Source organism: Gasterosteus aculeatus, chromosome 16 (assembly GCF_964276395.1).
Source record: "Gasterosteus aculeatus chromosome 16, fGasAcu3.hap1.1, whole genome shotgun sequence".
NCBI classification, from domain to species: Eukaryota; Metazoa; Chordata; class Actinopteri; order Perciformes; family Gasterosteidae; genus Gasterosteus; species Gasterosteus aculeatus.
In genome coordinates, this window is record NC_135704.1 from 12,068,945 (window position 1) to 12,093,459 (window position 24,515).

Genomic DNA, 24,515 nt, shown 5'->3' on the forward strand with positions numbered 1-24,515 from the left:
TCTCGCCGTCGTACAGGGACTCACCCTATGTGATTGGTCCGCAACGAAATTTCCAGTTCTCTCAGGACCTGAGTGGACTCCTGAACTCTCCGTCTGAATTTCTGTGGAAGGAAATAAAGGAGGGGAGGGGGGAGAAGTTAATATTTCATCGTACCAGTTAAACTATAAATCATCAAGTCCGGTCATGTTTTGGTTGAAGAAAAGTTGTGCAACAAATACAGAATAAAGAGTTTGGATTGGGTTGGTTTCTTGAAGATTTTTAAGTGGACCCTCTACTTCTGAAGAAGGCAAGCCGACTCAATGGAAAGTGTGAACATGGAGTAGTTCCCGTTATCTTGTTTGCTCACACGTGTTCTTTATATCGAACAGACGTCCCTCGCGGTAGCACCGCAATCAAATGGAGTGAACTCATTGGTCAGCTGCCAAGTCAGAGCCAGCGGCCACACAAACACATTCTCCGTCCGGTTACCGTGGCTACCGCTGAAAGAGATGCAACGGGTGTGAGCGGCGTGCACGAAGGGTTGGACTGCCAGTAAATCAAAGAGAAAGCGACGGAACATAAGAGCGTTTTTCTTTCATTTGGGCTCCTGATAGGAGGTGATCCTCAAGGCCGAACAAACAAAAGGCCCTTCAGGCTGTTACGCAACCGCAGCAACGAGAGGAGCAACGAGAACGACCAGTGCTGATTTAACAGGAGAGAGGAATCCCGGGTGAGAGGGATTGTGTAATAAATATAAAATGTATAATATAAAAAAAGGGAATTTGAAGATGTCCTCTGGGATTTATGAAAACTAGGAAAGACATGTTTTTTTTATACATTTAACAAACAATTAATTGATGAATTAAATAAATATTTTTTGATTTTGGATTAGGGGTTTTCTGCACATTTTTCCAGCTCCAGTCAGAAGAAGAGGATCCACCCAGAGTTGGAGGACCTGGTCCAGGACCAGATTCCAATTTCCATGACGCGTTTGTCTGAGGGTGGAAGCAGAGCTCAGCCCGGCCTGTTATTAACACATCCACAGGAAAGAAAGCTGTTCCCATCGCTCGGGTCTCTCTCCCTCTGCGTCAGTCTCTCCCTGTCTCCAGTCCGCGGGGTCTTTGGGCTTAGGCGGTGTGTGTTTGGCACGTTGGCCGATGGGAAACAGAGTGTTTTTATTAGGGAGGAGCCCTGTGTGTGTTTGTGTGGAGAGCTGAGCATATTCAGGGGTACCGCGAAGGCTCCCAGAGGCAACCCCTCCTTCTCCACACACTCCACACTTTAAGTACTACCAGCTGCAACACAGAGAGAGCCGGAAGGAAGAGAGGAGCCGACGGTGGGGGGGGGGGGGTGAGGACGACATGAAGGGAAAGGAAGAAGAGGAGGAGGTGGGGGGGAGCAGTGAAAGGGGAAAGTGAGGGACGAGAGACAGTGTGGACAGGAGGGAGGGGCGGGGAGGGGAGGTTTTCGGGGAGCGCGAGCACGAGGGGGGTCACGCTGGAAACAAATCAATGGCTGATACATTCTCGGGGACCAGTCGGACTGCATTTCTTCCTCCTCGGCTGCTCATTGGCTGGGAGCTGCCCGGAGGAATGCACCGGCGCCTGCCTATGGAAAGCAGAGGCAATGACCTCGAGCTCTCTCACAGCGACACAAAGGTGCAATTGTTTTGAGTTTGAAGAAAAGGGGGATGAAGCAGGAATGTAGAAAGAAGCCCCATAACTCTTGCTTTTCCACGGAGCTCTCTCGCTCGTGCTTCCTTTTTTTGTCTCTCTTGTTCTACGTCCATCTCTGTCTCCCCCTCTAAAACCTCCCCATTATTTAGGCTTCCTCCTCCCTCTCATCTGCCCTTTTCACTTTACTCTGGTGAAATACCTGTTTCCCTGTCTGCTTATAGTCTTAGATCGATGCCAGGAACAGGCAGAGGCAGCAATTCCAGCAGGAGGATTTTTCAAAATACAGAGTCATTCTGAAAACGAGGGGTATACAAAAAGAGGCTTGCGTGTCTCGAAAAAGTCGTCCCAAGTTTAATCTGTTCACAGATGTGAACACGTTGAGTGTTTACACCCAGAGAGGTTTAAACTTGCTCAACATCTACCTCCAGAGACTATTTCCTTGAAAAAAACACAAAAAAGTTAGTTGAGACGAAGGAAAACCGGAGGACGAGACGAACATGGGAGTGGCGTCAAACTCCTCTTACCTTCAGAAAGTGAAATGATCCTTTCCAATTATTACCAAATCTCTTACTGAGAGGAAATCTGCAAGAGGGTCTCGTTCCACATACTGACGGCCAACGGATGTCTCCCATGGGGCAGTTGGACATGCCTTGCTCGAAAGCACTTTAGCAGTAAGTGCAGAAGCAGGAAAGAGGAATACTTATATAACGACCCCTGCTGCTTACAAGCCCACGTCTCTAATCTTGGGAAATATGTGGAAACATTTTATCTCTTTGGAAGAGAAAAAGAAGAAGAAGTAATGCACTAATGGTGTGGGAACATAAGTAAAGATACTGAACCCCTGGGGAAGGAAGCCAACTGACACCATTTGAGAACCATCCATAAAGACGCTCTGAATGATATCACACACGGGATAAGCAGCATGACACATTTTTGCATTCTCTTATCAAACCGTAGGAGTAGAAAATGCAAGTCGACAACTCTGTGTGCTGCGACTGGCTGGAGTTCTGTTTGTGTGGCACTGCAGCTCCGCTCGCGCTGCTCTGGCTGGCGTATTGTGATGTAAAATCCTCACTCCAGTCAGCGCCAATTGAATTATTCAGCAATTTGTTGTTTTTCTGGCAGAGCCTCTTGGTTAATTTGTTTATCACCGAGATTGGTCTCCCAGCACTGCTCTCTCGGGCCAAAAAGAAGACTTCACTTGGGCAAGCTCCCTTGCAAGCAGCCGGGGAAACCGATGACCTAAGAACATATTTATCACGTCGAAGACACTATCTCGCGGCCGCGATGCAACGTCAGTGCAGGAATGATTAGGAACGGACAGCCTCCGTCGGCGACATCTGTCTCTCCTCTGTCCTCAAGTAACTCATGGTGTGTTTTTCCCTCACACAACGGGCCCCACATGGGGTGGGTTAGGATTCAGTTTCTCAATGACACATCAACTGGGCAGTGGTTCCTCAAAGCCGGGCGTTCCACATAAACAACGGTCTTATTTCTCACTAAGCCACACTGTTGACTGTTAACTTAAGTTCCCAAGCTGTCCGCCCCGAGAAGCCGTGTGTGCGGTCCTCCCCCGGCTGCGAAGGACATCCCGGACAAGCGATAGCGGAGTATCAGGAAAGGAAGGAAAAGCCTCGGCGGTGGAACAGGATGGAGCTCACCTTTCTTGTGACTGCAGGGTCCAGATAACTCCTCAGCTTTTGGAGGTACGCGTGAGGCGGGTTTTTCACTTGGAATCGCTCCTGTCAAAAAACAAGGAGGGGAAAGAAAAAAAAGAGAGTGAGACGAGCGAAATGGAGAGGAACACAGGACAAGAGAAGGATGTCAGATAGAGTCAAACATCTGCAGACATTTGTTGAAACAAAGTTACAGAAGTTACAGTTGTTTTAAAATCATTAAGTTAAGCTTTAATTTCAGGCAGTTGTGCAGCGGTTTTGTGGCCAGACAAAACAAAATAACAAACACACCCTCATAAGCCTCGTATGTTGGCAGAATGAGCACAACTGTTGGAAAGCCATCCGATTAAACCCGGACAGGCTTTAAGTAAATAACATTAAAATAACAATGAGTCATCCTTCAATTGATGGGAAACTGATTTTTCTTCCACTTTAAGAGACAGGAGTGTCTTCTGTAGAGGACATGACACACCTTTGTATGGCAACAATCTGACTGATCAGCATTACTCAGCTCAGGAAACCAGACAACAATAATTGAGTTCATTTTGAGAATAGCATTTGAATGAGCTGTCAACATATTTCCCTTCTTCATTCATCAATAGTTTTGACAGTTTAGACGAGAGCATGATTGTGATGAACTCCTCAGATCCACGACGATCCTGCAGTGGAAGACCGTGATGAGTTTCAATGTGCTGTAAAGCACCACCTGCTTGGGGATTGTGCCTAAACGTGTGTGGCTGCGTGTGTACGTGTCTCATGTGTGTCACAACCAGGAACAGGTTTTAGCTCAAATCCCCTCTCGCTTGTGCTGTAAATATAAATACAAGAGATTAGTGGCGGATTTGGAATGGTGAGTTGAGCGGGGAACAGTATTTGGAGCAGGCTGAGCACCACGGCACCGTGAATGGTTCAGAGGTTCAGAGGAGAGCGTGCCAGGGAAGAAAGGTGTCCTTCATATAATGTGGACAAAGACACTTCCCGACTGAGGCAACATGCTGCTACATATCATCCAGTTTTTATTTTTAATGCACACCAGATTACACAAGGATCTCACATTGAGAGGAAAGTACAGTAGGAGGTCCCCCATTTAACAATGCATGTAATGCACATGTTCCCCTCACCAAAGCATAAACTACTTTTATTAGAATCAGGGATGTCCTGTCCTCGTCCTCTGTCTCCGTTCACCTTTCTGCCTATAGTTAGGGCTGGCTCAGGTTAGCCCGGACCAGCCCTTAGTTAAGCTGCTATAGGCTTAGACTGCCGGGGGACTTCTTAGGACACACCGAGCTCCTCTCTCACGCTCTCGTTCTACAATGATTCACGTTTTATTAAGGCACATGACTAATTCAGCTTCTTTCCGGGAGTTTTTTGTGCTTTCTCCCCTGGCAGGTCTCCGTAGATCGTAGTTCCTTCTGGACCCTGGTCCTGACACCTGCCGTGGCCCTGCTGATGCCTGCTGCTGCCATCATCATCATCATTATTATTTTAGATATTAATCATATCACTGTACTCGTAAACCAACATTACCCTCTCCTAAAGTCTCTGTGCTCTCCCTCCCCACAGGCTTCTGTGGATGGTGGTTCTATCTGATGGTGGTTCTATCTGATGGTGGTTGCCCCTGCAGTGGTCCTGCTGTGCGCCTGGCTTACTACTCACAATTACTTGAATCATTTCTGTCATAGGAATTGAATGTATTATACATTGTTCATTCTGTACACATGGCATCCATTGTAGTCTGTCCATCCCGGGAGTGGGATCCCTCCTCTGACGTTCTCCCTAAGGTTTCTTCCCTTTTTTCCCTCTTGGAAGGGTTTTGTCATTTTTTGGGGAGTTTTTCCTGTGCCGATGGTGGGTTTCGGGACAGAGGATGTCGTATGTGTACAGACTGTAAAGCCTTCTGAGGCAAATTTGAAATTTGCGATTTTGGGCAATACAAAATAAAATGAATTGAATTGAATTGAATTGTTCACGGCACTATCAATCTTTGGCTGGATCACATGAGGCCTTAGATGTCTGCAAGGGTCGGTGAAGATGTGTTTGCAATTGGCTGTACATTTTTTTTGTGCTCACTACAAACCTGATAACCCAACTGAACGTGATGTCACACTTTAACTCTTTTTGTGCAACAACTTTCTTTCAACCCGTCTTCTTCTACATTCTACATCTACATTCTTTGGTTATTTTAAGCCTATGACTTGTTGAGAGGTGACAGGTGAGTTTTTCAGTTAACAAAAGCTTTGTTTATATTTAGAAGGTCTGTATCCTGTAGTTAAGGGAAGCAGACTTACAGAAATCCAACACAAGAGCTCCACAAAAAACACAGCTGAAAAGTAAAAACTATTTTATGAAAGTGTAGACATACTCTTAAAAGGTTGCATTTATTGCACAGCTTTGCACCGCCCTCTTTGAGGAGATACTGAGATCAGATAGAATCTGATAACTGTGTGTTATCAGAAGCATCACATTCATCACTGCCAGTCTGTCTCAGAAAAACAGGTAAGACAACAGTGGCGTCAGGAGACAGAGCTCGCATTCACACGTCTCAACCCTATTTAAATGTTTCTGTGCTAAAGAATTATCTGTGATTATGGAAAATAAAAAGGTTGACAAGTGCTGTACAGATAAAAGAGGAATGGAGGCCAATAAATATATGAAGCGCGACTCTAAATCATTAAAAGCACGCCTGTGTTTTAGAAGCACACGTGAACAAGTTGTATCGTGATAAACAGACGTAAAAGAGTTTGTCTGGAAGTGGTGGTGAGGATAATATTTGAAAGGTGTGGAAACCAGCAGTTGTTGCCATTCATTGTGTATGTATACATGTTTAAGTGCATGATCTATGAAGGTCTGAAAAGTCCCAGACTTTGACCTTTGTGATATTTAAACATGTTGCACAAACAGCATCCTCCATATTTGATGAATTCTTATAGTTGCCAGAAAAATATATTTTAACCTCTGACTGAGTTTGCAGGGCTTGTTCTGCAAAGCAAATGTACCCGTCTGCCTCTCTGCTTCCCTTCACCACTGTTGCTGTGGTTACATAAAAAGTTGGACCGCAGCTATGAGACGGAACGTTTACTCTCGGAGCTGCAGGTGCTATCATGTGCTTGTTCGTAAAACAAGAGACACAAAGACGTCGAAGGACTTTGCCAATACACAACAGGGATTCTCTCTGGCACTTAATCAAATGGCAAATTACTAATGATGCTGCGTAGTTAGGAAACATCAAACCTGCAGTAGATAGGCGTGAGAGGATCAATAAAACAAGATGCCTGTCACTGTAAATATAAACAGTGACAGTTCCAGTGACAGATTCTGGTGACAGAACAATTCCTGTGATTCTGGTGACAGAATCACAGGAATTGTTTTACGAAACTGCTTCACTGACGAGGAAAAGGGAACCGACTATTTTCACTTCAGGTCTGCCAGGGGACATAAAGACCTGAAATGACAACTGAAAGAGGATCTGTGACTCTGGGTCATCAGGGGGGGGGATCCTTTGGCTCCCTTTGGCACCGTCCCCTTCTGGGTCAGCGGCTATCAATACAGTTTGAGCGGGCGGTTGGTCTCAATCTCGTCTCGGTTTTTCTTCTCCGCTCAGAGAGGCGGGAAAAAAAAAAATCTCTGGCACGGAGGAGGTTGCGGGCTAAGAGTGGAGGGATCAGACCCCGGCTCGCTGCACGACGTGCACCCTCTGTTACTTCCTTCGCCCAGAGATGACGCCAATGGCCCGAGTGAGTGCTTTGACCGGCCAACTGATGCTCGGGCCCCCGCCGCGCCGCTTTGCTCCCTCGACAGGGCGGCTCCAGGCAGGCCAGCGGAGCGTGTGTGCTGTGGCACTGACACGCGGTACATTACATCATCAGTAGACACAGATAGAAGATACAGGATGACTCTGTAAAACTGTCTGAAAGGCCCGGTGAGTGTAATAACTCACCACTTTAAAGGCTCACGACGTGAAGCTAAACTCAATTCATTGCACATTTTCTCCTTGGTGTCACCGTATCACACGGACGAGAGATTGATGCCCACCTGATCGCAGATGAGCTCCCACTTCTTCTCGTTGTCATACTGACGCAACAGTCGCGCTTTGTCCGGAGGAAGATTCATCGAGCTCTGAAAGCGAGAAAAAAAGATCAAGAGTTAATTGGGTGTGGATAATGAAACCGCTTCCGTCACGTGAGTCCGTTAAAAATCGATTAACTAAAAAAAGCAATGAGGCACACACACACAGGAGGGAAAGGGACGCAAGAGAGTTGTCCATCATTATTATTGAGATGCGTGTTTCTTCAACTGGTATAAAAAGAGAGCTGATCTGCTCAAACATTTTTCATTTACATTCACAATGTCTGAGAATCCACAGCAAGAGATTTAATGGAGAACCAGACAATGGCACATGAACTGATGTCTGGGTTCCTCTGCTTAGATATTATCTTCTCATTCAACACTGATATGTATAGATTAGAGAAATAGTAAGCGAAAGGTTCCACGGTATTCTAAATTGTTTCTTCCTGTCTGGAGCGAGAACATATAAAGCGTTAGTTTTTAAGTTACAGTTCCACGTCGTTGATTTTTCAATGAACAACTTCTTACTTCTCTTTTGTTCTTTTACTTATTGTGTTTATTATCCAACAGTCAAGGATTCAAAATCCAAAACCTTAAAACATCTTGATAACATGATAACAAGATTTTTCCATTTCCCTCAGCCCAGTTACCAAATATATTGTTCACACGAAAGCCCCTAATGAGACAATCCCAAAATATCTGCGGAGGAAGCCTTACAACAGAGCTGGGAAAAGGAGGCGTCTCCTTAATGAGGGTTCAGTTGTGACACGGACGCAGAGAGGAGAAACCTCTAAGCTCTGTCGTCTGAGTCAAGGCTTTGAATTTGACAACCGGGCCATCGAGTTTGACCCCCGGCATAGAATAACTGCATCACATGTACCCGGCAGTCACTTAACCGCCGTCAGATTAGCAGCAATCCCGAACCGGTGCACTTAAGAGAGAATGAGAGCGCGAGTCAGTGAGTGAAAAACGACTGGGTTGGAAGTATAATATGGGCGAATGTTTGTCGCCGCTGTACTTTAAAACCGGTTTCCTTTTCTTATTCTTCTGATCATGACAAACACTGTATTCCTCTTTCATCACGTGCAGCAATTGCCTAAAGAGTGGGTAGTTCAGGACAAACCTAATCCGGCCCATGTGTCTGGAAATAAACCCCGATCGTCCCAAAAAAAGTGTTACGCAACTGGTTTCTTTATCCTCTGTGATTCACCGCGCCCGAGTGTGAATCAAAAGAAGCATGAAACAATTAACCGGCACTTAAATCGCACCGCCTACAGCACGGAGAGGACCAGCAAATATGTCAGCAGAAAGATTTCACATAGACAATGTATATTAAAAACATGTAATTGTGTGTGTGTGTGTGTGTGCTTCGCCGGCTAAAAAGATGTTGAGTCAAGGCTACAAACGCCAAGTCTTTTATTTGTGTCCTTCATCTGCAGTTTTTCAGCTTTAAAAGACGTGGCTTTATTGAGAATGTTTCCACTGCTGCAGAGTAGAAATAAAAAGAGGGTGAAACGGAGCCACCCAGCCCTCCTCGGCTTGGGGTTCCTTTCCTCTCCACATGCGGTGTGCTGGGTCATTTATCAGTGTGCATTCAGTGCTCACACTCACACTTTTCCTCCCCTGGACTCTCAGGGTGGGGGGGGGACGAGAGGAAGATGGATGAGGAGCAGACTGGTCGCCCGCCTATTTCCATGAGCAATTAATACCAGCGTCGAGTGTGACACTGACGGAGCGGCCCGATCCGCAACTTTCTTAGGAGTTCATTTTTCATACCGCGTATTATCATATGGCTCCGCTGTTGATCCATGCAATCATCCATCATTTTAAGAGAGTGCATTTGTAAAAGTAAATCAATGCAGAGAAAATGTTGGGGAGGCACAGGGGAGGGGGGGCAGTTTAGGATTAAAAGTTAACCTGGTTTGTAGACTTTTAAGCTAACTGATAATGACACGATATTTATTATGTATGTGTTTGCTGTTTCCCCAAAGACACTGATGAAGCCAACTTAATGTCCTCCACAGCTTTTATAATATATCTGCAGAATGAATTTCGATCCTAATAAAAGAGTACAATTTGCTTAAAATATCTATTGATGTCCTTAGCTGCACCAAAATCAATTTAAAGCACAGCAATTGTGTCTTATTTGGCAGAAGCGAACGGGTGTAGCCGCCCCGTCTCTTCTGCGAGAGCGAGCAGGAAACGGCATTAGTATTCAGCCGATGCTGCCAGACGGCTGATTGCTGCTGTGCTGACTGCAAGGAACTGGGCTCTATTGACTCAGTCTGGATGCAAAGCCATGTGACAGGCGCTTACAACCCACTTTCCTTCTCTCAACCAATTAAAACACAATCTGACACCTGAGTACAACGTGAAATTTAATGACTGAGCGCCACCAACGGTCTCACTGCATTACACTAAAAGTTACACTAAGAGTTATTTCTAGACGTCTGTGTTATGCTTGGATATCGGACAGCTGTTGGCCCGGAGACAGATGGTTTGAGGTGGTGATGGAGGTGCTGCATTTAGGTGGTGGTTTGCAGAGTCGCTGTGGGCGCACTGAGCATAACGATCTTCCTGCTTGGTGAGGCTCCAACTAAAGCAAAGAGCTTCACTTCTCTCAGCCTTCACTCCTCCCCGACGCTAATGAGCTGTGACAGGCTCTCCGCTCGCCGGCGTCCAGTTAGCCTGCGTCGAAATATGTGCCCGCTCCCGTGTGGCATTAACGCGGTCATGTTCAAGAGGGAGTGGCAGCTTTTCACCGACACCTGACGGCACGCAGTGACCGGGGACGAGATATGTAGTACGTCAGTATTGTTCTCAAACAAACAAGCCGTAAACACTGGATCTGATCAATATTAATTGATTAATATATGTATTTAACTCTAATTTATGGTAGTGGGCGACCAAGCCTCTCTCTGTGTAATGTGGGGTCTCAACACGCCCACATCTCCAACCTGACGTGTCATCTCCAGAGCAGCTGTGCACACATCTGTACCGCTAGGGAGTGAACTTCTTTGGGAATCAACAGAGTATGCGCTGGGACAGGAATCCTACCTTTGGACTCTAAGCAACTCCATGCTACAGTTTAGGTCAAAGAAACCTGAAGATCATTAAACCTTAAAGAGATCAACGTAAGCGATCACGTGTCACCGCTCCAAAGGAGTCACACGTGTGAATACTACATCAGACAGCTGCTGCTCGGATCAATAAACGTAAATGTTTAACTTGCTTCGGGGCAACAGGGCTGTGACATATGCACTGAACTTATGGGAGCGCGCGTATCCTCCCATTCAGCCGCTTGCGTCGTTAAAAAAGAAAAAAAGTAAAAATAGACGGCGTCGGCTCAAAGCCCACCACCTTCCAGGAGGTCTGCGGAGGCACAGCCTTCACGGCACAGCTGCCTATGAAAGCAAACACAAGAGGCCACATGGAGGACCTGCTTGAGGTGCCCTCGCTGTGAAAAGATGTAGACTATGTTAACAAAAACAGAGAAGCTCTCTCATTTGTAGTCTGAACGGAATATTCTACCAGGATCCGTGTGTAAACAGACCCGATCCCAAGCCGCTACAACCTTGCAAGATGAGTCCAGTCACGCTTGTACACGGTCGTTCCCGCTGTCCCACTTTTCTGGGAAAACTGTTGCCATAGTAACTAAGAGCAAGCCGTCAAATGGCTCACACGATCGGTACACACTGAATGCACGAGCCAAAAAGTTAGAGCCAAGTACTAAAAGAGTAAGGAATCCATTATTCATGCACGGCTCCAAGGAGAATGAAGAATCTGCAAAACTATATCGAAGTACCTTTGAGATAAACTAGTGTTTCTTGCCTTTATTTACTTGTACTCATCAAGGATTTACTTCAATTTCTTTTTTTCCCCCAAGAATCTGCCTTCACCAGGGAGGCATCCCAAAAACATGTTTTTGGAGAATTCAAAAATGCCGTAAGGATGCACTATGCTAATTGTTCAGGTTGCTGAACACACGTTTTTGATCTGCTGCCTCTCATCTTTTAGCACGCCGTGTGACTCATAGTAAGAAAACTCATCACTAGGAATAATAATAAGTGGGTTTTTTAGGTGGAATTGCAATTAACGTGATGTGTTGATGCCATAACGCAAAGTCAAGCATCGGCGGTGAAAGTGAGCGAGTGAATGAGTTATTTAGCTCCTGTTTCACACCCCATTAGATGGCCTTTTAGTTCCAACATAATCGAAAGACCAAACAATTATGGCAAGAGATTTGGGTGATTGAAAACAGTTCTCTGTTTATCATGTTAACTGTGTTATTCACATCAACAGGACAGAGAAAGACAATATAGGTCGCAGTGCTGCGTCTCTCTTTCAGTTGATTTGGGCTACAATGTGTCACGGTGTGGTTCACTTCCTGTCTTATTTTGTAGTTTTCTGCCACTCGTGTCCCCGGGTAACTTCACTTCCTGCCTAGTCTCGTCATCCCCTGTGTTCGTCTAATAGTTTCCACCTGTGTCCAATCACCTGCACCTCCCTTGTGTATTTAAGCCATGTGTCTCTTGTGTCACTTGTCGCGTCATTGTCTTTAGCCACGCATGTACTGTCTTTCGTCTTGGATCGCCGTAGTTTCTCGTCTGTGTGCTTTTGCCCCCGGTTCCTGTGTTTTTTGGCCTTTGGACTATTAAAGTCTTTTTGTTTTCAACAAGTCTGCGTTTGAGTCCTGCCTTCCACCCAGCATCCCTGACAGAATGACGCGACCAAAGAAGGGCTCAGCAGACCCGCTGCCAGACTACGGTCCGGACTACCTGGACGTAAGGAGTCCCTTCTGGCAGCGGAAAACAAACTGTGTTTTTGGTCCCAGGAGCTATCAGCTCGCCTGCCTCGAGCTCCGGGACCTCCTTAACCCTAGGAGGAGCAAGCGGAAGAAGCGATCTCCCGTTCCCGCTGGGCCGCCGCAGCGTTCTCCCGTTCCCGCTGGGCCGCCGCAGCGTTCTCCCGTTCCCGCTGGGCCGCCGCAGCGTTCTCCCGTTCCCGCTGGGCCGCCGCAGCGTTCTCCCGTTCCCGCTGGGCCGCCGCAGCGTTCTCCCGTTCCCGCTGGGCCGCCGCAGCGTTCTCCCGTTCCCGCTGGGCCGCCGCAGCGTTCTCCCGTTCCCGCTGGGCCGCCGCAGCGTTCTCCCGTTCCCGCTGGGCAGGCCCGACTCTCAGCCATGCCCCCGACCCGACCAGTTCCGGCGCCACGCTCCATGCCCCCGACCCGACCAGTTCCGGCGCCACGCTCCATGCCCCCGACCCGACCAGTTCCGGCGCCACGCTCCATGCCCCCGACCCGACCAGTTCCGGCGCCACGCTCCATGCCCCCGACCCGACCAGTTCCGGCGCCACGCTCCATGCCCCCGACCCGACCAGTTCCGGCCCCACGCTCCATGCCCCCGACCCGACCAGTTCCGGCCCCACGCTCCATGCCCCCGACCCGACCAGTACCGGCCCCACGCTCCATGCCCCCGACCCGACCAGTACCGGCCCCACGCTCCATGCCCCCGACTCGGCCAGTCCCCGCTCCGAGACTCAGGCTCCCTCCCTCCCATCCCATGGTCCTCTCCCACCCTCCCGTTGGTGATTTGAGGGCCGTCTGGGATCCGGCCCTTGAGGGGGGGGCTACGGGGTGGGTTATGGGGGGGGCTGAGCCGCCGCCGATTGCGGAGGTGTTCCGTGTCCCCGAGCCGGAGCCGACTGCGGAGGTGTTCCGTGTCCCCGAGCCGGAGCCGACTACGGAGGTGTTCCGTGTCCCCGAGCCGGAGCAGACTGCGGAGGTGTTCCGTGTCCCCGAGCCGGAGCAGACTGCGGAGGTGTTCCGTGTCCCCGAGCCGGAGCAGACTGCGGAGGTGTTCCGTGTCCCCGAGCCGGAGCAGACTGCGGAGGTGTTCCGTGTCCCCGAGCCGGAGCAGACTGCGGAGGTGTTCCGTGTCCCCGAGCCGGAGCAGACTGCGGAGGTGTTCCGTGTCCCCGAGCCGGACCTCACTGCGGAGGTGTTCCGTGTCCCCGAGCCGGACCTCACTGCGGAGGTTTCCCGTGTCCCCGAGCCGGACCTCACTGCGGAGGTTTCCCGTGTCCCCGAGCCGGACCTCACTGCGGAGGTTTCCCGTGTCCCCGAGCCGGACCTCACTGCGGAGGTTTCCCGTGTCCCCGAGCTGCCGACGACGACTACTAACCCGGACGTTTCCCGTGTCTCCGAGTCTGCCATTCTAGAGACGTTCCGTGCCTTGCAGTCGCCGCTCCGGAGCCGGATTGGTGACCGCCCGCCGGGCCGACCCCCAGAGGCTCCCCGCTCGTCTGGCCGCCCGCCGGGCCGACCCCCAGAGGCTCCCCGCTCGTCTGGCCGCCCGCCGGGCCGCCCGCCAGAGTTTCCAGGGTGGTCCGACCAACGTCTCTGGTTTCCCTCCCCACCCACCCCTTGTTCGCTCTAGTGTTGGCCGTCTGGAATTCGGCCCTTAAGGGGGGGGTACTGTCACGGTGTGGTTCACTTCCTGTCTTATTTTGTAGTTTTCTGCCACTCGTGTCCCCGGGTAACTTCACTTCCTGCCTAGTCTCGTCATCCCCTGTGTTCGTCTAATAGTTTCCACCTGTGTCCAATCACCTGCACCTCCCTTGTGTATTTAAGCCATGTGTCTCTTGTGTCACTTGTCGCGTCATTGTCTTTAGCCACGCATGTACTGTCTTTCGTCTTGGATCGCCGTAGTTTCTCGTCTGTGTGCTTTTGCCCCCGGTTCCTGTGTTTTTTGGCCTTTGGACTATTAAAGTCTTTTTGTTTTCAACAAGTCTGCGTTTGAGTCCTGCCTTCCACCCAGCATCCCTGACACAATGAGCTTGAGGAACACCCGCGATCTCCTTTCTTTTTCTCCTCTAATGCACCACGAGGAGAAAGAAGCTCCGATCCTTCAGACGGTCAGCAGACGCAGTACTATATTTTCTCCGGATTCGGAGGAAAATCCCGCCGGTGACCTCAAGAGATCACATTTCTTCCTGTTATCAACACCCAGATTGCGTCATTCAAAACAACGCTCCAACCGCTCATGTAGCGCTGTTCTCTCTGAGAGCACAGCTGTGGTTTTAAATGAGCATTAGAGGCAAAGAACAACAGGCCACAACAAGAAAACATCGGACTGCATCATTGATTGCGGACTAGTCATAGCATATATTTTCAAATTGCTCAATACTACGGAAATGACTGACTGTTCTCTCCCAATTCTTGCTTCATTGGTCCCTGGGGTGTTTTATGTTTCCAGGGCATTTACACAGTTATAATGAGGTTGTTGCTGCAGGCCAGCCTGAGCCGTAAAACACCTCCACAGGTGTACCAACGACGCTTCTCTCTTCTCGTTTCAACTGCAGGGAAGCCGAGGAGCTCTGCAGCTCACACATAGAAGAATCATGTCCACGATTGGGCGGTAACTGTCTCCATCAGGGGGAGAAGGACGTCCCCGGGGCCCTGTGCCATCCCAACCGAGTCGTCCTCCCCTCGTTAGCGCAGCGTGGATCCGTAATCCCTGCCGTTCTTTGGGGGGGGGGGGGGGGGGGGGTCACAGGTGTCCACTGTCTGTTCTCAGATTAGTTTTGTAATCCTCGGGACCCCCCGCCCGGGCTCAGCGGCCCCTCCTCTGTCAGAACAGGAGTATTTGTTTGTGAAGCTGTTCCCTGGAACGCCTACAGACTACACGGCGAGCTCAAATGTTTGAGCCTGGCCTCTCATCTCGCGCCCCTTTACGAGCACATTCCAACGAAATTCCTTTCATTTACCTCCGTCCGGGGACAGTGCGGCCAAACCCGCGTCCGTGAGCGGGACACCGTCAACCAATACTCTTGGTGAGACATTCCACCTCATCTGGGTCATTCGCTCGACACCGTCCCCGCTGTCACGGAGATACATTGGGTGAGCCTGGTGGACACGCCATATCATACTGTACATGATTCATTACACAGCGGAATCAATGGAGACACACATAGAATGCAGCAGCTGCAAGTGGGAGGAACGAAATGCAAAAATATTAAGATGTTGGTGTAAAGCTGTGTCCTAATACAGGATGGCTTTCACGCTGGACGTCACCCAAAGAACAGAAACCATATGGAGATGGTTTGGAGCAGCAGGAAGTTGTCCAAACTAAACAAGTGACACACGAACACGAGGCCAGATGTTGTGAGCTTGCGAAAGTGTCGGGGCGGAGGTGGAGTCCATGTTCTAGTTCAAATAAAAGAAATAATAGGAATCCAAAAAGTTGTTTATCTGTATGACAGTGGGGCGTTAATGCAGTTGGTTTTTGAGTGAAATCATTGGTTTACTTGAGATTTGGTAAATCTTCAGAAGAAAATCACCTTCAGCTAAGGTTTTGTTATTTGTACAACCGCAAGCTTTATTTTAGTAGACGGCAGCGGGACAAACAGGAAACATAAGAGCTGACCAAAAGGAGGCGACTAATTCATGAAGGTGCTGAGCATATAATCCTTTAAAGAGTTTAAAGCATCTTCTGTTGATTATAACATGACAACCACACACTCCACTATGTAGTTGTCACACATTTATCTAGAAGTTGTGTTGATGATGGTCCTGTCAAGACTGTACAGACTTTTTGTTATGTAATAAAGTGATCCTTTTCTTTCTCTCATGTTATGGGAAACCTCCGATGTTGCAGAATGTTACATAACCACAATAATGAGACGTATTCTAGGCTCATCAGCCCAGAATGTTTTTTGTGGTGCAGCAAACATCTCCGCCTCCAGCGGCAGCGAGGCCACAATCAAGCCACTGTCCCCTCAAAACTCATCAGGCATTTATCTCAGAACAACAGAAGAGCACAACAACTCCTAAAACAAACAGCTAGAACGGACCCAATACAACGTCTCATAAAGGGGGGAAATAAAGAGAACCGTCACTCCTTCTAACGACATGATTCATGCAAGCTGATTTTTAGTTTACCAACACAGAAATTGTGATGCGGCTGAACGGCACCTTTGACAAAACAAAGCAACAAACAAACAAGATGACACTGATCACATCACTACCTCTGTCAACAAACAAATCAAGAAAACCACTGGAGGCCTCGGGGGGGTCGAGCAGATACAGTGAGGACAAAGTACCTTCATTGTGCGATTTGTCGGAGCTAAATGTTTGACTAAAGCGAGTCACGAGTCCGTAGGAAGCAGGTATGTGTCTACTCATCCGTCCTGCACAGTGACTCACGAGCCAGCCGTTACAGGCTTTCACCCTGAATGTGACTCTGTGATCCTGTCCTGATAGATTCTGTGATGAGAATCACAGATTTGCAGGGGAGTGGGGGGGGGGGATTATTTAAATGTGTGTTTAACCAAATAGCAGTTGAATTAAATGGCTGAAGCCCCAACGGGGAGAAAAAAAGAAAATAAAGCCACACAAAGTAATAGGTTGCTGTGAATTTTCAGACCACCGCAATGAATGGATTTCAACTCATGATACTGAGGCTGTGGTGTCATGTGGGGGGGATCCAGGATGAGAGGCTATTGAAACCCGAAAACAACAGACTGCCGCATTGTCGGGAGCTGTGATGAGGCCTGTGTCACACTCGTACTTCAGCGACCGTACATTCAAATGCAGCAGGACCTCCCATTGTGCTCTGCAGATGTTCATTCTGGCAGGCTGTTACCCGACAGGACCTGCCTCTCTGACCCTGGCAGCCAAAAGCATCAGGAAGAAAAGAGAAACAAGGCTACTTTACAAAGGGAACTTCTGCGTCTTTCAAACAACAAGAATATTAGACGACCAGTTGGATCTGAGAATACGGCGTTGTGCTAAATGTCGAAATCCGACACCCAAGAAGATGTGCAGACGTGGTGTAAATAGTGTACAAGGTTGTGAAACGGCATTGATAAACGACGTGTTCCAACAACTCAAAAACATCAGCGGAGTGTATTTATCTATGTGATTAAACCCCCTCAAGGACCCACATGATGGAAATACAACAAACAGCCGGAAGAAAGTGTATTGAAAACAAAAAGAGGTTTCTCCATATCAGAGGAGGCCCAATACCAGGCTGTTTGTGTGCATAGTCAGCATTGCTCAAGGCCCCTAAAAGTAAAGAAAGGACACTAATACTAATGGCGCAGGATAAGGCTCACCCTGAAGACACAACACAACGCCAACTTGTCACAATGACACTCTTCATTCAAGGCTTTTCCGCATAAAAAAACCAAAACACTTTGGCCGGCCAATCTCATTTTATTAGCCCAGCTGCCGTCTTGGAGCCGGGACAGATCCCGACCATAATGCACTTCTCCGCTGAGCCGACCCTCCTGTTCTTTTGTGCGGGCACTTGGACCGGTCCTCGCTGGACAACACTGGGAACGGGCCGTGACCGACATGAAAAGGACAGCGCTGGCCTGTTTGTACACCTGCTCCTCACGCAGGGAGACCCTCAGCGGAGACATTCACGGCAGAGGACGAGGCAGCGTCCGCTAAAGCCTGAACCGAAAGTTAGAACTTTACACAGTCTCCGATGAAAGCTGGCATTCAGCACAACAACATTTCTGCAATGGTGGAAAAAAGAAAAGCTCCACTGCTCTTTCTTTTCAGTAGCTGAGTCAGAGGGGCGGGAAGCCTGTGGAGACTTAATCCTCCGTCCTAATCAGGTTTGATCGTTCCGAAAACACTCGGATCGAAGCGCTGTCTCGTCGCTCCGCCCGGTCAGCCCTCGACGCACGTCAAAACTGAACTGGGAACAACAACAGTGATTGAAGCCCCAGTGGTTTCAACTCAGCTGTGGCCACACACAGCCGAGGGAGCACCGCTCCCACGCAACCATCTGACCCTCCGCCGGCGGGTTGACAGGCCTCCGCGTGGTTACGCTTCTGGGTTTTGAGCGGCACGTTATCGGCGAAAAAAAAGAAAAACCTGCAGCACTTCCGGGAGACGACGGTGGCCAGCGGCCGACTGGCGGCGGAAGTGCATTTCATCACTACCCCGAGCATGTCGCGCTCAGCTCTGTTAACGGCTAATTGGTGGGTCAGCATGCCGGGGCTATCGCACACACACACACACATATTTGGGTATGTGTGGTGGCCCCCTCGCAGCCTGCCGGGGTCTGGGTCCCGTGCCAGGCTCCGTCTTGGGCTCTGCGCAGAATAAAGAGCAGCTCTGTTGCCTCTCTCTGCCGCACGGGATCCAGCCAGTGTTCACCCTCTGCTCCTCAGACAATACCGATTGTTCTGCTGTTTAATGAAGAAGCGTCGACGTGGAAAAACTAGGGGCGGGGGGGGGGGGGGGTTAACTTCTAGTCACTTCCTGGGTCCCGTGATGCACTATGTAGGAGACGGGTGGGTCGCTGTTCTCGCACAAAAGCCGAAAAAGTAAAGTGAGTAGAGTTGGGGGGCCAAATTCTAAACTCAAGCCGTCTTTCTGAATGAACTGAGTGTGTGTGTGTGTCTGTGTGTGTGTGTGTGTGTGTGTGTGTACAAAACGCCATGCACGACCTCGCACCACACCACGGTAACCTCAGGTCTACTAACAACTTCCCCTGCGGTGGGTTGAGATGCGGTGGGAGCTCACTGTTCATGCTTCTTCTTCTTCTTCTTTTATTATTATACCTATTCAGCAACAATGCTCTTGGCGGCCCGGAGGCCCGAGCTGAACGCCACGCACGCCGCCTGACGCGCGGCCAGCGTGACAAATTGCACTTCAACTGAACACGACGGCCACTCGTGTGGTTAATCTGAGGGGTACATTTCGGATGCAGGTCCCCGCCGCACGACGGACAGCAGCTCAGAGTGCTGCAGCAGCCTTTGAACAAAGTAGCTTAGATGTAATCTGGACAGACTATTTAGGAAGAGCAGCCAGAACAACAGCTAAGCCTGCAGGCCCCATATGGCATCTGAAGTAACGGCTGTAAACGACCCTTCGCTGGGATGTCGGCGCTGTGCAGAGGTGACACTGAAAGGGCAGCCCCGCTACCGGCCCAGCGCCGTGTGTGTGTGTGTCTGTGTGTGACCCGTCTTCTTCTTGCAGACGTGTCTCACCAGCTCTATGGCAACCGCAAGGGAGGTGAAGACCTGCAAACACGCTTTCCAGAGCGCAGAGGCGACCGGTGGCGTTTACAAGACTCACAAAGTCAAGAGCAGGAATTAAACACGCAGCAACTGCTTATTAAACACTTGTGAAAGTTAACAATGAATAACTTCCATCTTATACCTGCATGGAAATGCTTCCCTTACGGCTTTTGAGACAGTGAATATTTGGCTTTAAAAGTACACACGCTTCATGGCCGAGGTCACATGTGAATTAGCCTCTCTTTATCGCGGCAGAGGCCTTGCATGAGAATTAGCCTAAGTCTCTTTCCAAGATCAGCCCGTTCCTCAAGGGACTCACGAGACAGAGACTTCAATGGGAGCTTTTCATTTAGCAGAAAGCGCCGGCTCACGGAGCAGTATCCTCCGACGGGAGACAGTGGGACTGCAACGTCGAAGACAGATCGTTCAAATGAAATGATGTGATGCTCGACGAAGAACGTTGGTATCAAAGCCGTGTTGAAACAGACGAAACGTTCAAATGGTAAATGGTGGAGTTTCTGTTTCTTACCGTTGTCACATGGCCAACGTCAAAGTGTAGTACGATACACATGTGAGTATGTAGAACACTCACTAAAATAAAATGATAAGACACAATAAAGTTCATTATTGACCATTGACCAGACTTCACTCGAGGTCCAAACTTGTTCTACGCAGCACAAATTCCTGAAGTTTTTACCCTTTTGACCTGCAGTGGACACGGTTTACTGCAACATATTAGTTGGCACTTCTGTACCCTCAGGCAGGAGCCACCAGACTGAAAAACTCTATTTTCCCCACTGCCATTAGAGCCATCAACAGCTGAGAGGACTCTATAACCTAATTCACAACTGGTCTGCACTTTAGCTTGTTAGAATTTCACTCAGCGTGGTTACATGGATTCGAATAACTGGCTTAGTCGGACTGAAATCGAATTATCCGTTTCAACACCTTTGTCCGACTATGTGCGGTCCGACTACGATCCGGCTAACACCCCTGGATAACTCGATCCGATCCAGTTGATAGTGCGACTATTGCGGCATGTAGCGGTGAATCGGATGACGAACTGGACTTTGCGTCTTTGCGCATGCTTGAGATCCCGACGGCGTCTTCTCTCAGCCGATAGGGCCATTCGCATTCGCTGTACTCCTATTAACATCATACACATATAGTAAAGGGATGTAGCTTCACCTTGCTCTCCGCTCGCCATCTTTCTCGTAATGTTGATGTTGTTGTTGTTGGTAGTGGTGAAGCGGTCAAGCGGAAATGGCTGTATCACAACTAGTAATGAAAACAGTGCCACCTATCGTATCGGACATGACATGCTTTTGGCCAATGATTTGATTTATTCACTGCCATGTATATTGGGATAATAGCACTTTCCCCGAAAGATAGCATAGTCCGACTAAGCAAAGATTCGAATTATGCCATCATGTAAACACACTGACTTACTGTTACTGTACTGTTAATTTATATTGCACTCATTTCAAAAGGCAAGCACAAGAATTTCAATACACAGGGCGTGTGTAAATGACAATAAAAATCTTTGAATCTTTGAATCTAGTTAACCAATTGGCCGTTGAAGTTGGATGACAATTATTTGTCAAATAAATACCTATTTTCCTAGTGAAACACTTATAAGCACACAAGATCTCATCTGATGATTAAATCAACTCAATTGTTAGAAATTGCACGAGCGTTGGTTTGACTGGTACTGTATATGCGAGTCGACATCCTTTGCGTGTCACACAGCATGGACACAAATTAAAATACCGAATGTCCCTAATAAGATATTCAAGGCTTTAGTGGAGCGAGTGCATGAACGCGAGCCTTTAATCTAAACGGCTCCCCACTGGGATGCAGGACTTGCCTGTTGATTAAACATATGCAGATTGGCCGGTAAATAACCATGATGATAATCTAAGTAGAGGGCATGTCGAGGGAAAGCTATCACTCATATCAAAATATATGTGATTGTCAAACAAAAAGGGTCTGTTAGGTATGTGAACTGATTAATGAGTCGGTGAATGGGCCGTTGATCAGCGGCCAAGTAGCCTTCAAATGTCAATTCATCAGGTCCAGGAGAAACTGATACGTGGGGAAACAAAGAAAGGCGTTGGCGAGGTCATCATCTTAATCATCTTCTATTCAAACCCAAGTGAGGTCATCAGAGGCACACGGTGCCACTCGCTCCCGAAAGCCAATGGAGCCAACTGCCATCAGGCGCGGCCGAGACGCGTCAGGGTTTTAATGGCAGTGAATGACGCTAAACGCTGTGATTATAGCACTAAGTTCTTCTAATGCTGGAGGGCTTCCACCCGGCCAAGAGCTGAGGCTCAAAGGGGGGGGCGGCGGGGGGGGGGGGGGGGGGGACTGGGGATCCCGACGGGCTGTGAGCATCAGCTTTTCTTACAGCCGGCCCACGAAATCCTTGAGTTAAGACAGGTAATAACATAACAAGTGGTTTGCACAACAAGTCCCCTCGCCCCTGACATTTGCTGCAGTTTATAACACCTCAACGCTCAAAGAAGGTAGCGGGATTCTAAAAGCGGAGGTGATTAAGAAGAAGGCCCCCCAGTTCCATCTGTGACATCACAACGTGTCAACCTTCAGGTCTGCAGCCTCCAGCAGACCCCGATTTAACGTCCACCTCTCTGATATAAACATGAACCATTTCAAGAGAGTGTTTGAGGGAGCTGAAGGCCGGGCGACGATCCCGTTTGACCCACATTTTTTCCCCCCCGTTCTTCCCAGAGCTCAAATTTCGCCATGGCTGTGCTTCCATTTAGGCCTCGACTCACTGACTGAGGAAGTTCTCCTCGTCGGCCACGATAATCGCCCCGGTAACAACGCTTTGGCGCACCGGAGAACGCGGTCAACAGATTGCCGAGGGAAGCTTTAGCCGACCCGTCAACACAAACACCTTTTCCTCCTCCTGCTGACTGACCCCCGAGGCGTTTCACCGCCTGGAGGGTCCTTCAGCAAACACCAGGAATGTGCAACTCCCAGGTAACATAATTGCTGACAGACGCTTTAATGATGTGACAGATGTTGGAAGAGGGAGCTCGCATGCTGGGTACTTGAGAGCTTCAGCAGCGGGCGGCGTTGGGGGGCATAAAAACCATAATTTGACTGCAGGTGTCTGCTGGATGGACATAAGCTGCTGAATGAGAAGATGAAGGGGCACTAAATGATTAGGTTATCTTGTGTGGGTGTTTTTCGTCTGGGGGGGGGCCCTAAATGGAGGTTTGATGCATGTGGCAAAAAGTTGGTGGCTCAGAACTTTGATGAGTCAGGGAGACATTTTAGTGCAGATGTTCCAGCTGCAACTTTGATAAGAGTTAAAAAGACGTCACTTGCAACCCCCACTTTTTGTATTCGAGCAGTTCACGTAACAGACGCGTATCTCTTGTACCCCTTTGCCCCTTAACAACAAAGGACAGACGTGCTGGACAAACACAGGTCCCACTCACACACGCGCGCGCGCGCGCACAGCTGTCCCGTCCCGGAACGTCGAAGCGTGGAGGGGGAACAAAGAGAAGACAGATGGGAACATTTTGGCGTTTCTTTTTTCTTTTCTCCTCTTACCAAAACGGTTGCGAATCTTTCCTCCAGCTCGCCGGGCTCGGGCATGGGGAGCTTCAGAGGCATGTTGTGTCCTCTGAAGTCAGCGTGCTGGTCCATGCTCCCCGCGTTCCCCATGTTGTCCTCGTTCACCAACAAGCACCAACTTTTCTCCTCCTCTCCGTGTCTAGTTATCTCCTTCTACCTCCCTCGCTCGCCCTCTCTCTCTCTCTCTCTCCCTCCCGGCTGAGAACAATTTCCGCACGACAAAAGAAAAAGTTTAAAGTTTTAAAAAAAATAGTCCCTCTGGTTCTTTCTCGCTTGCAAACTGCCCTTTGCCAGGTTTGTGTGGCGAGTGACTTCTTCAGCAGGAGCACATGTGAAGCGTGAGGAGGAGGCGGCGGCGGCGGCGCACGAGCCTCTTCTGGGGCATTTCCACGCGGGGAGGAGACCGGGGAGAACTGGACCTCTCTCCGCTCTTATCCGTATCTTGCACAATTCAGGCTCCGCTCCCGGCCGGTAGTAGTGACGACGGCCATGATTCACGCTTATTGCACCCCCCCCCCCCTCCACACGCACGCGCACACACGCACCGCGGATGTTAGTGAGTTGGCTTCGGTAATCCCCGAAAGGAGGGGGGCTCTTTTAAACACGCACTCCCATCCCTCTCCACAATGAGTTCTTTCAGGGGAAAGCCTCCCTCTTCTTCTTCCTCTTCTTCCTCTTCTTCTTGGGGCGTCGCTCCCAAAGCCGGAGCTAAATAGATGATATGTTTTCGGTGTTGCATTGTGGCACTTTGAGTCCTTCGTGAGAGACAATTAAATTGAGGGAATATAGAGTTGATAACAGGGGTGATGAGTTGATTAATTATTTTACTCGTGCCCCCCCAATGATTGAGCTACCCTTGACTATGGGGCCACCGGGTGGACTAATCTATTAACACAACAACAATGTGTCCTGTGGACATTGTTGTTGTGTTGTGAAGGTTGAAAAACTGGACTCTTCATCCCTCCATTCATGTTTTCATGGCAGAAAGTTGGACTTTGCTCAGGCGGGAAAAGCACAGGTGTAACTAATAATGATTAATTGTGCCAGTGGCTCACTGTACATTACCAAGATCCTGGAACTGGCACACCTGCGTTTGCACTGAGTAACTACGAGGCTGCTGGAGTTTGTCTGCAGGCTACTGGAGTTTAGCTTCATGTGTCTTAAAAACAGCACAGTTAACATTTGTATCCTGGGGCAAAGCACGGAAAGCAACTGATACGGGCTTTAGTCCTGCGGATACAGATATCTCCCCCTTGTTTTCTTTTCTATTGTGTGTATGTTCTTGTCTGGATTGTGGCGAGCTGACTAGATCAAGTTGTATTGAATTGAATAACTGCAACGCTGTTAGTGTGAGCGTGGCTGCATTAATAATCCCGGGGAATTTCATTTTGTTGAGACGTGAGACGCGTTCAGTGACACATGAAGAAACATGTTTTATTTATTTAATCTATTTTCCAAGAATTTAATTCT

The 24,515-nt window shown here is 48.9% G+C and overlaps 1 protein-coding gene across 4 annotated transcripts in view; it reads right to left on the bottom strand.

Annotated features, from left to right (window-relative positions):
* The window catches only part of fmnl2a (formin-like 2a), a 43,934-nt gene extending 20,135 nt beyond the window's left edge, over positions 1–23,799 (bottom strand). For all 4 annotated transcript variants that reach the window (XR_013453086.1, XM_078091144.1, XM_040201054.2 and 1 more), the window contains exons 1-4: positions 23,022–23,799; positions 7,365–7,448; positions 3,318–3,398; positions 25–101 (exon numbers count right to left, since the gene is read on the bottom strand). Coding sequence is in view for 3 of the 4 variants with exons in the window: in XM_078091144.1 (XP_077947270.1) it covers positions 25–101; positions 3,318–3,398; positions 7,365–7,448; positions 23,022–23,135 (356 nt within the window). In the remaining variant the exon portion in view is untranslated. The remainder of the gene's footprint in view (positions 1–24; positions 102–3,317; positions 3,399–7,364; positions 7,449–23,021) is intronic.
* Between the last annotated feature and the right edge of the window lie 716 nt (positions 23,800–24,515).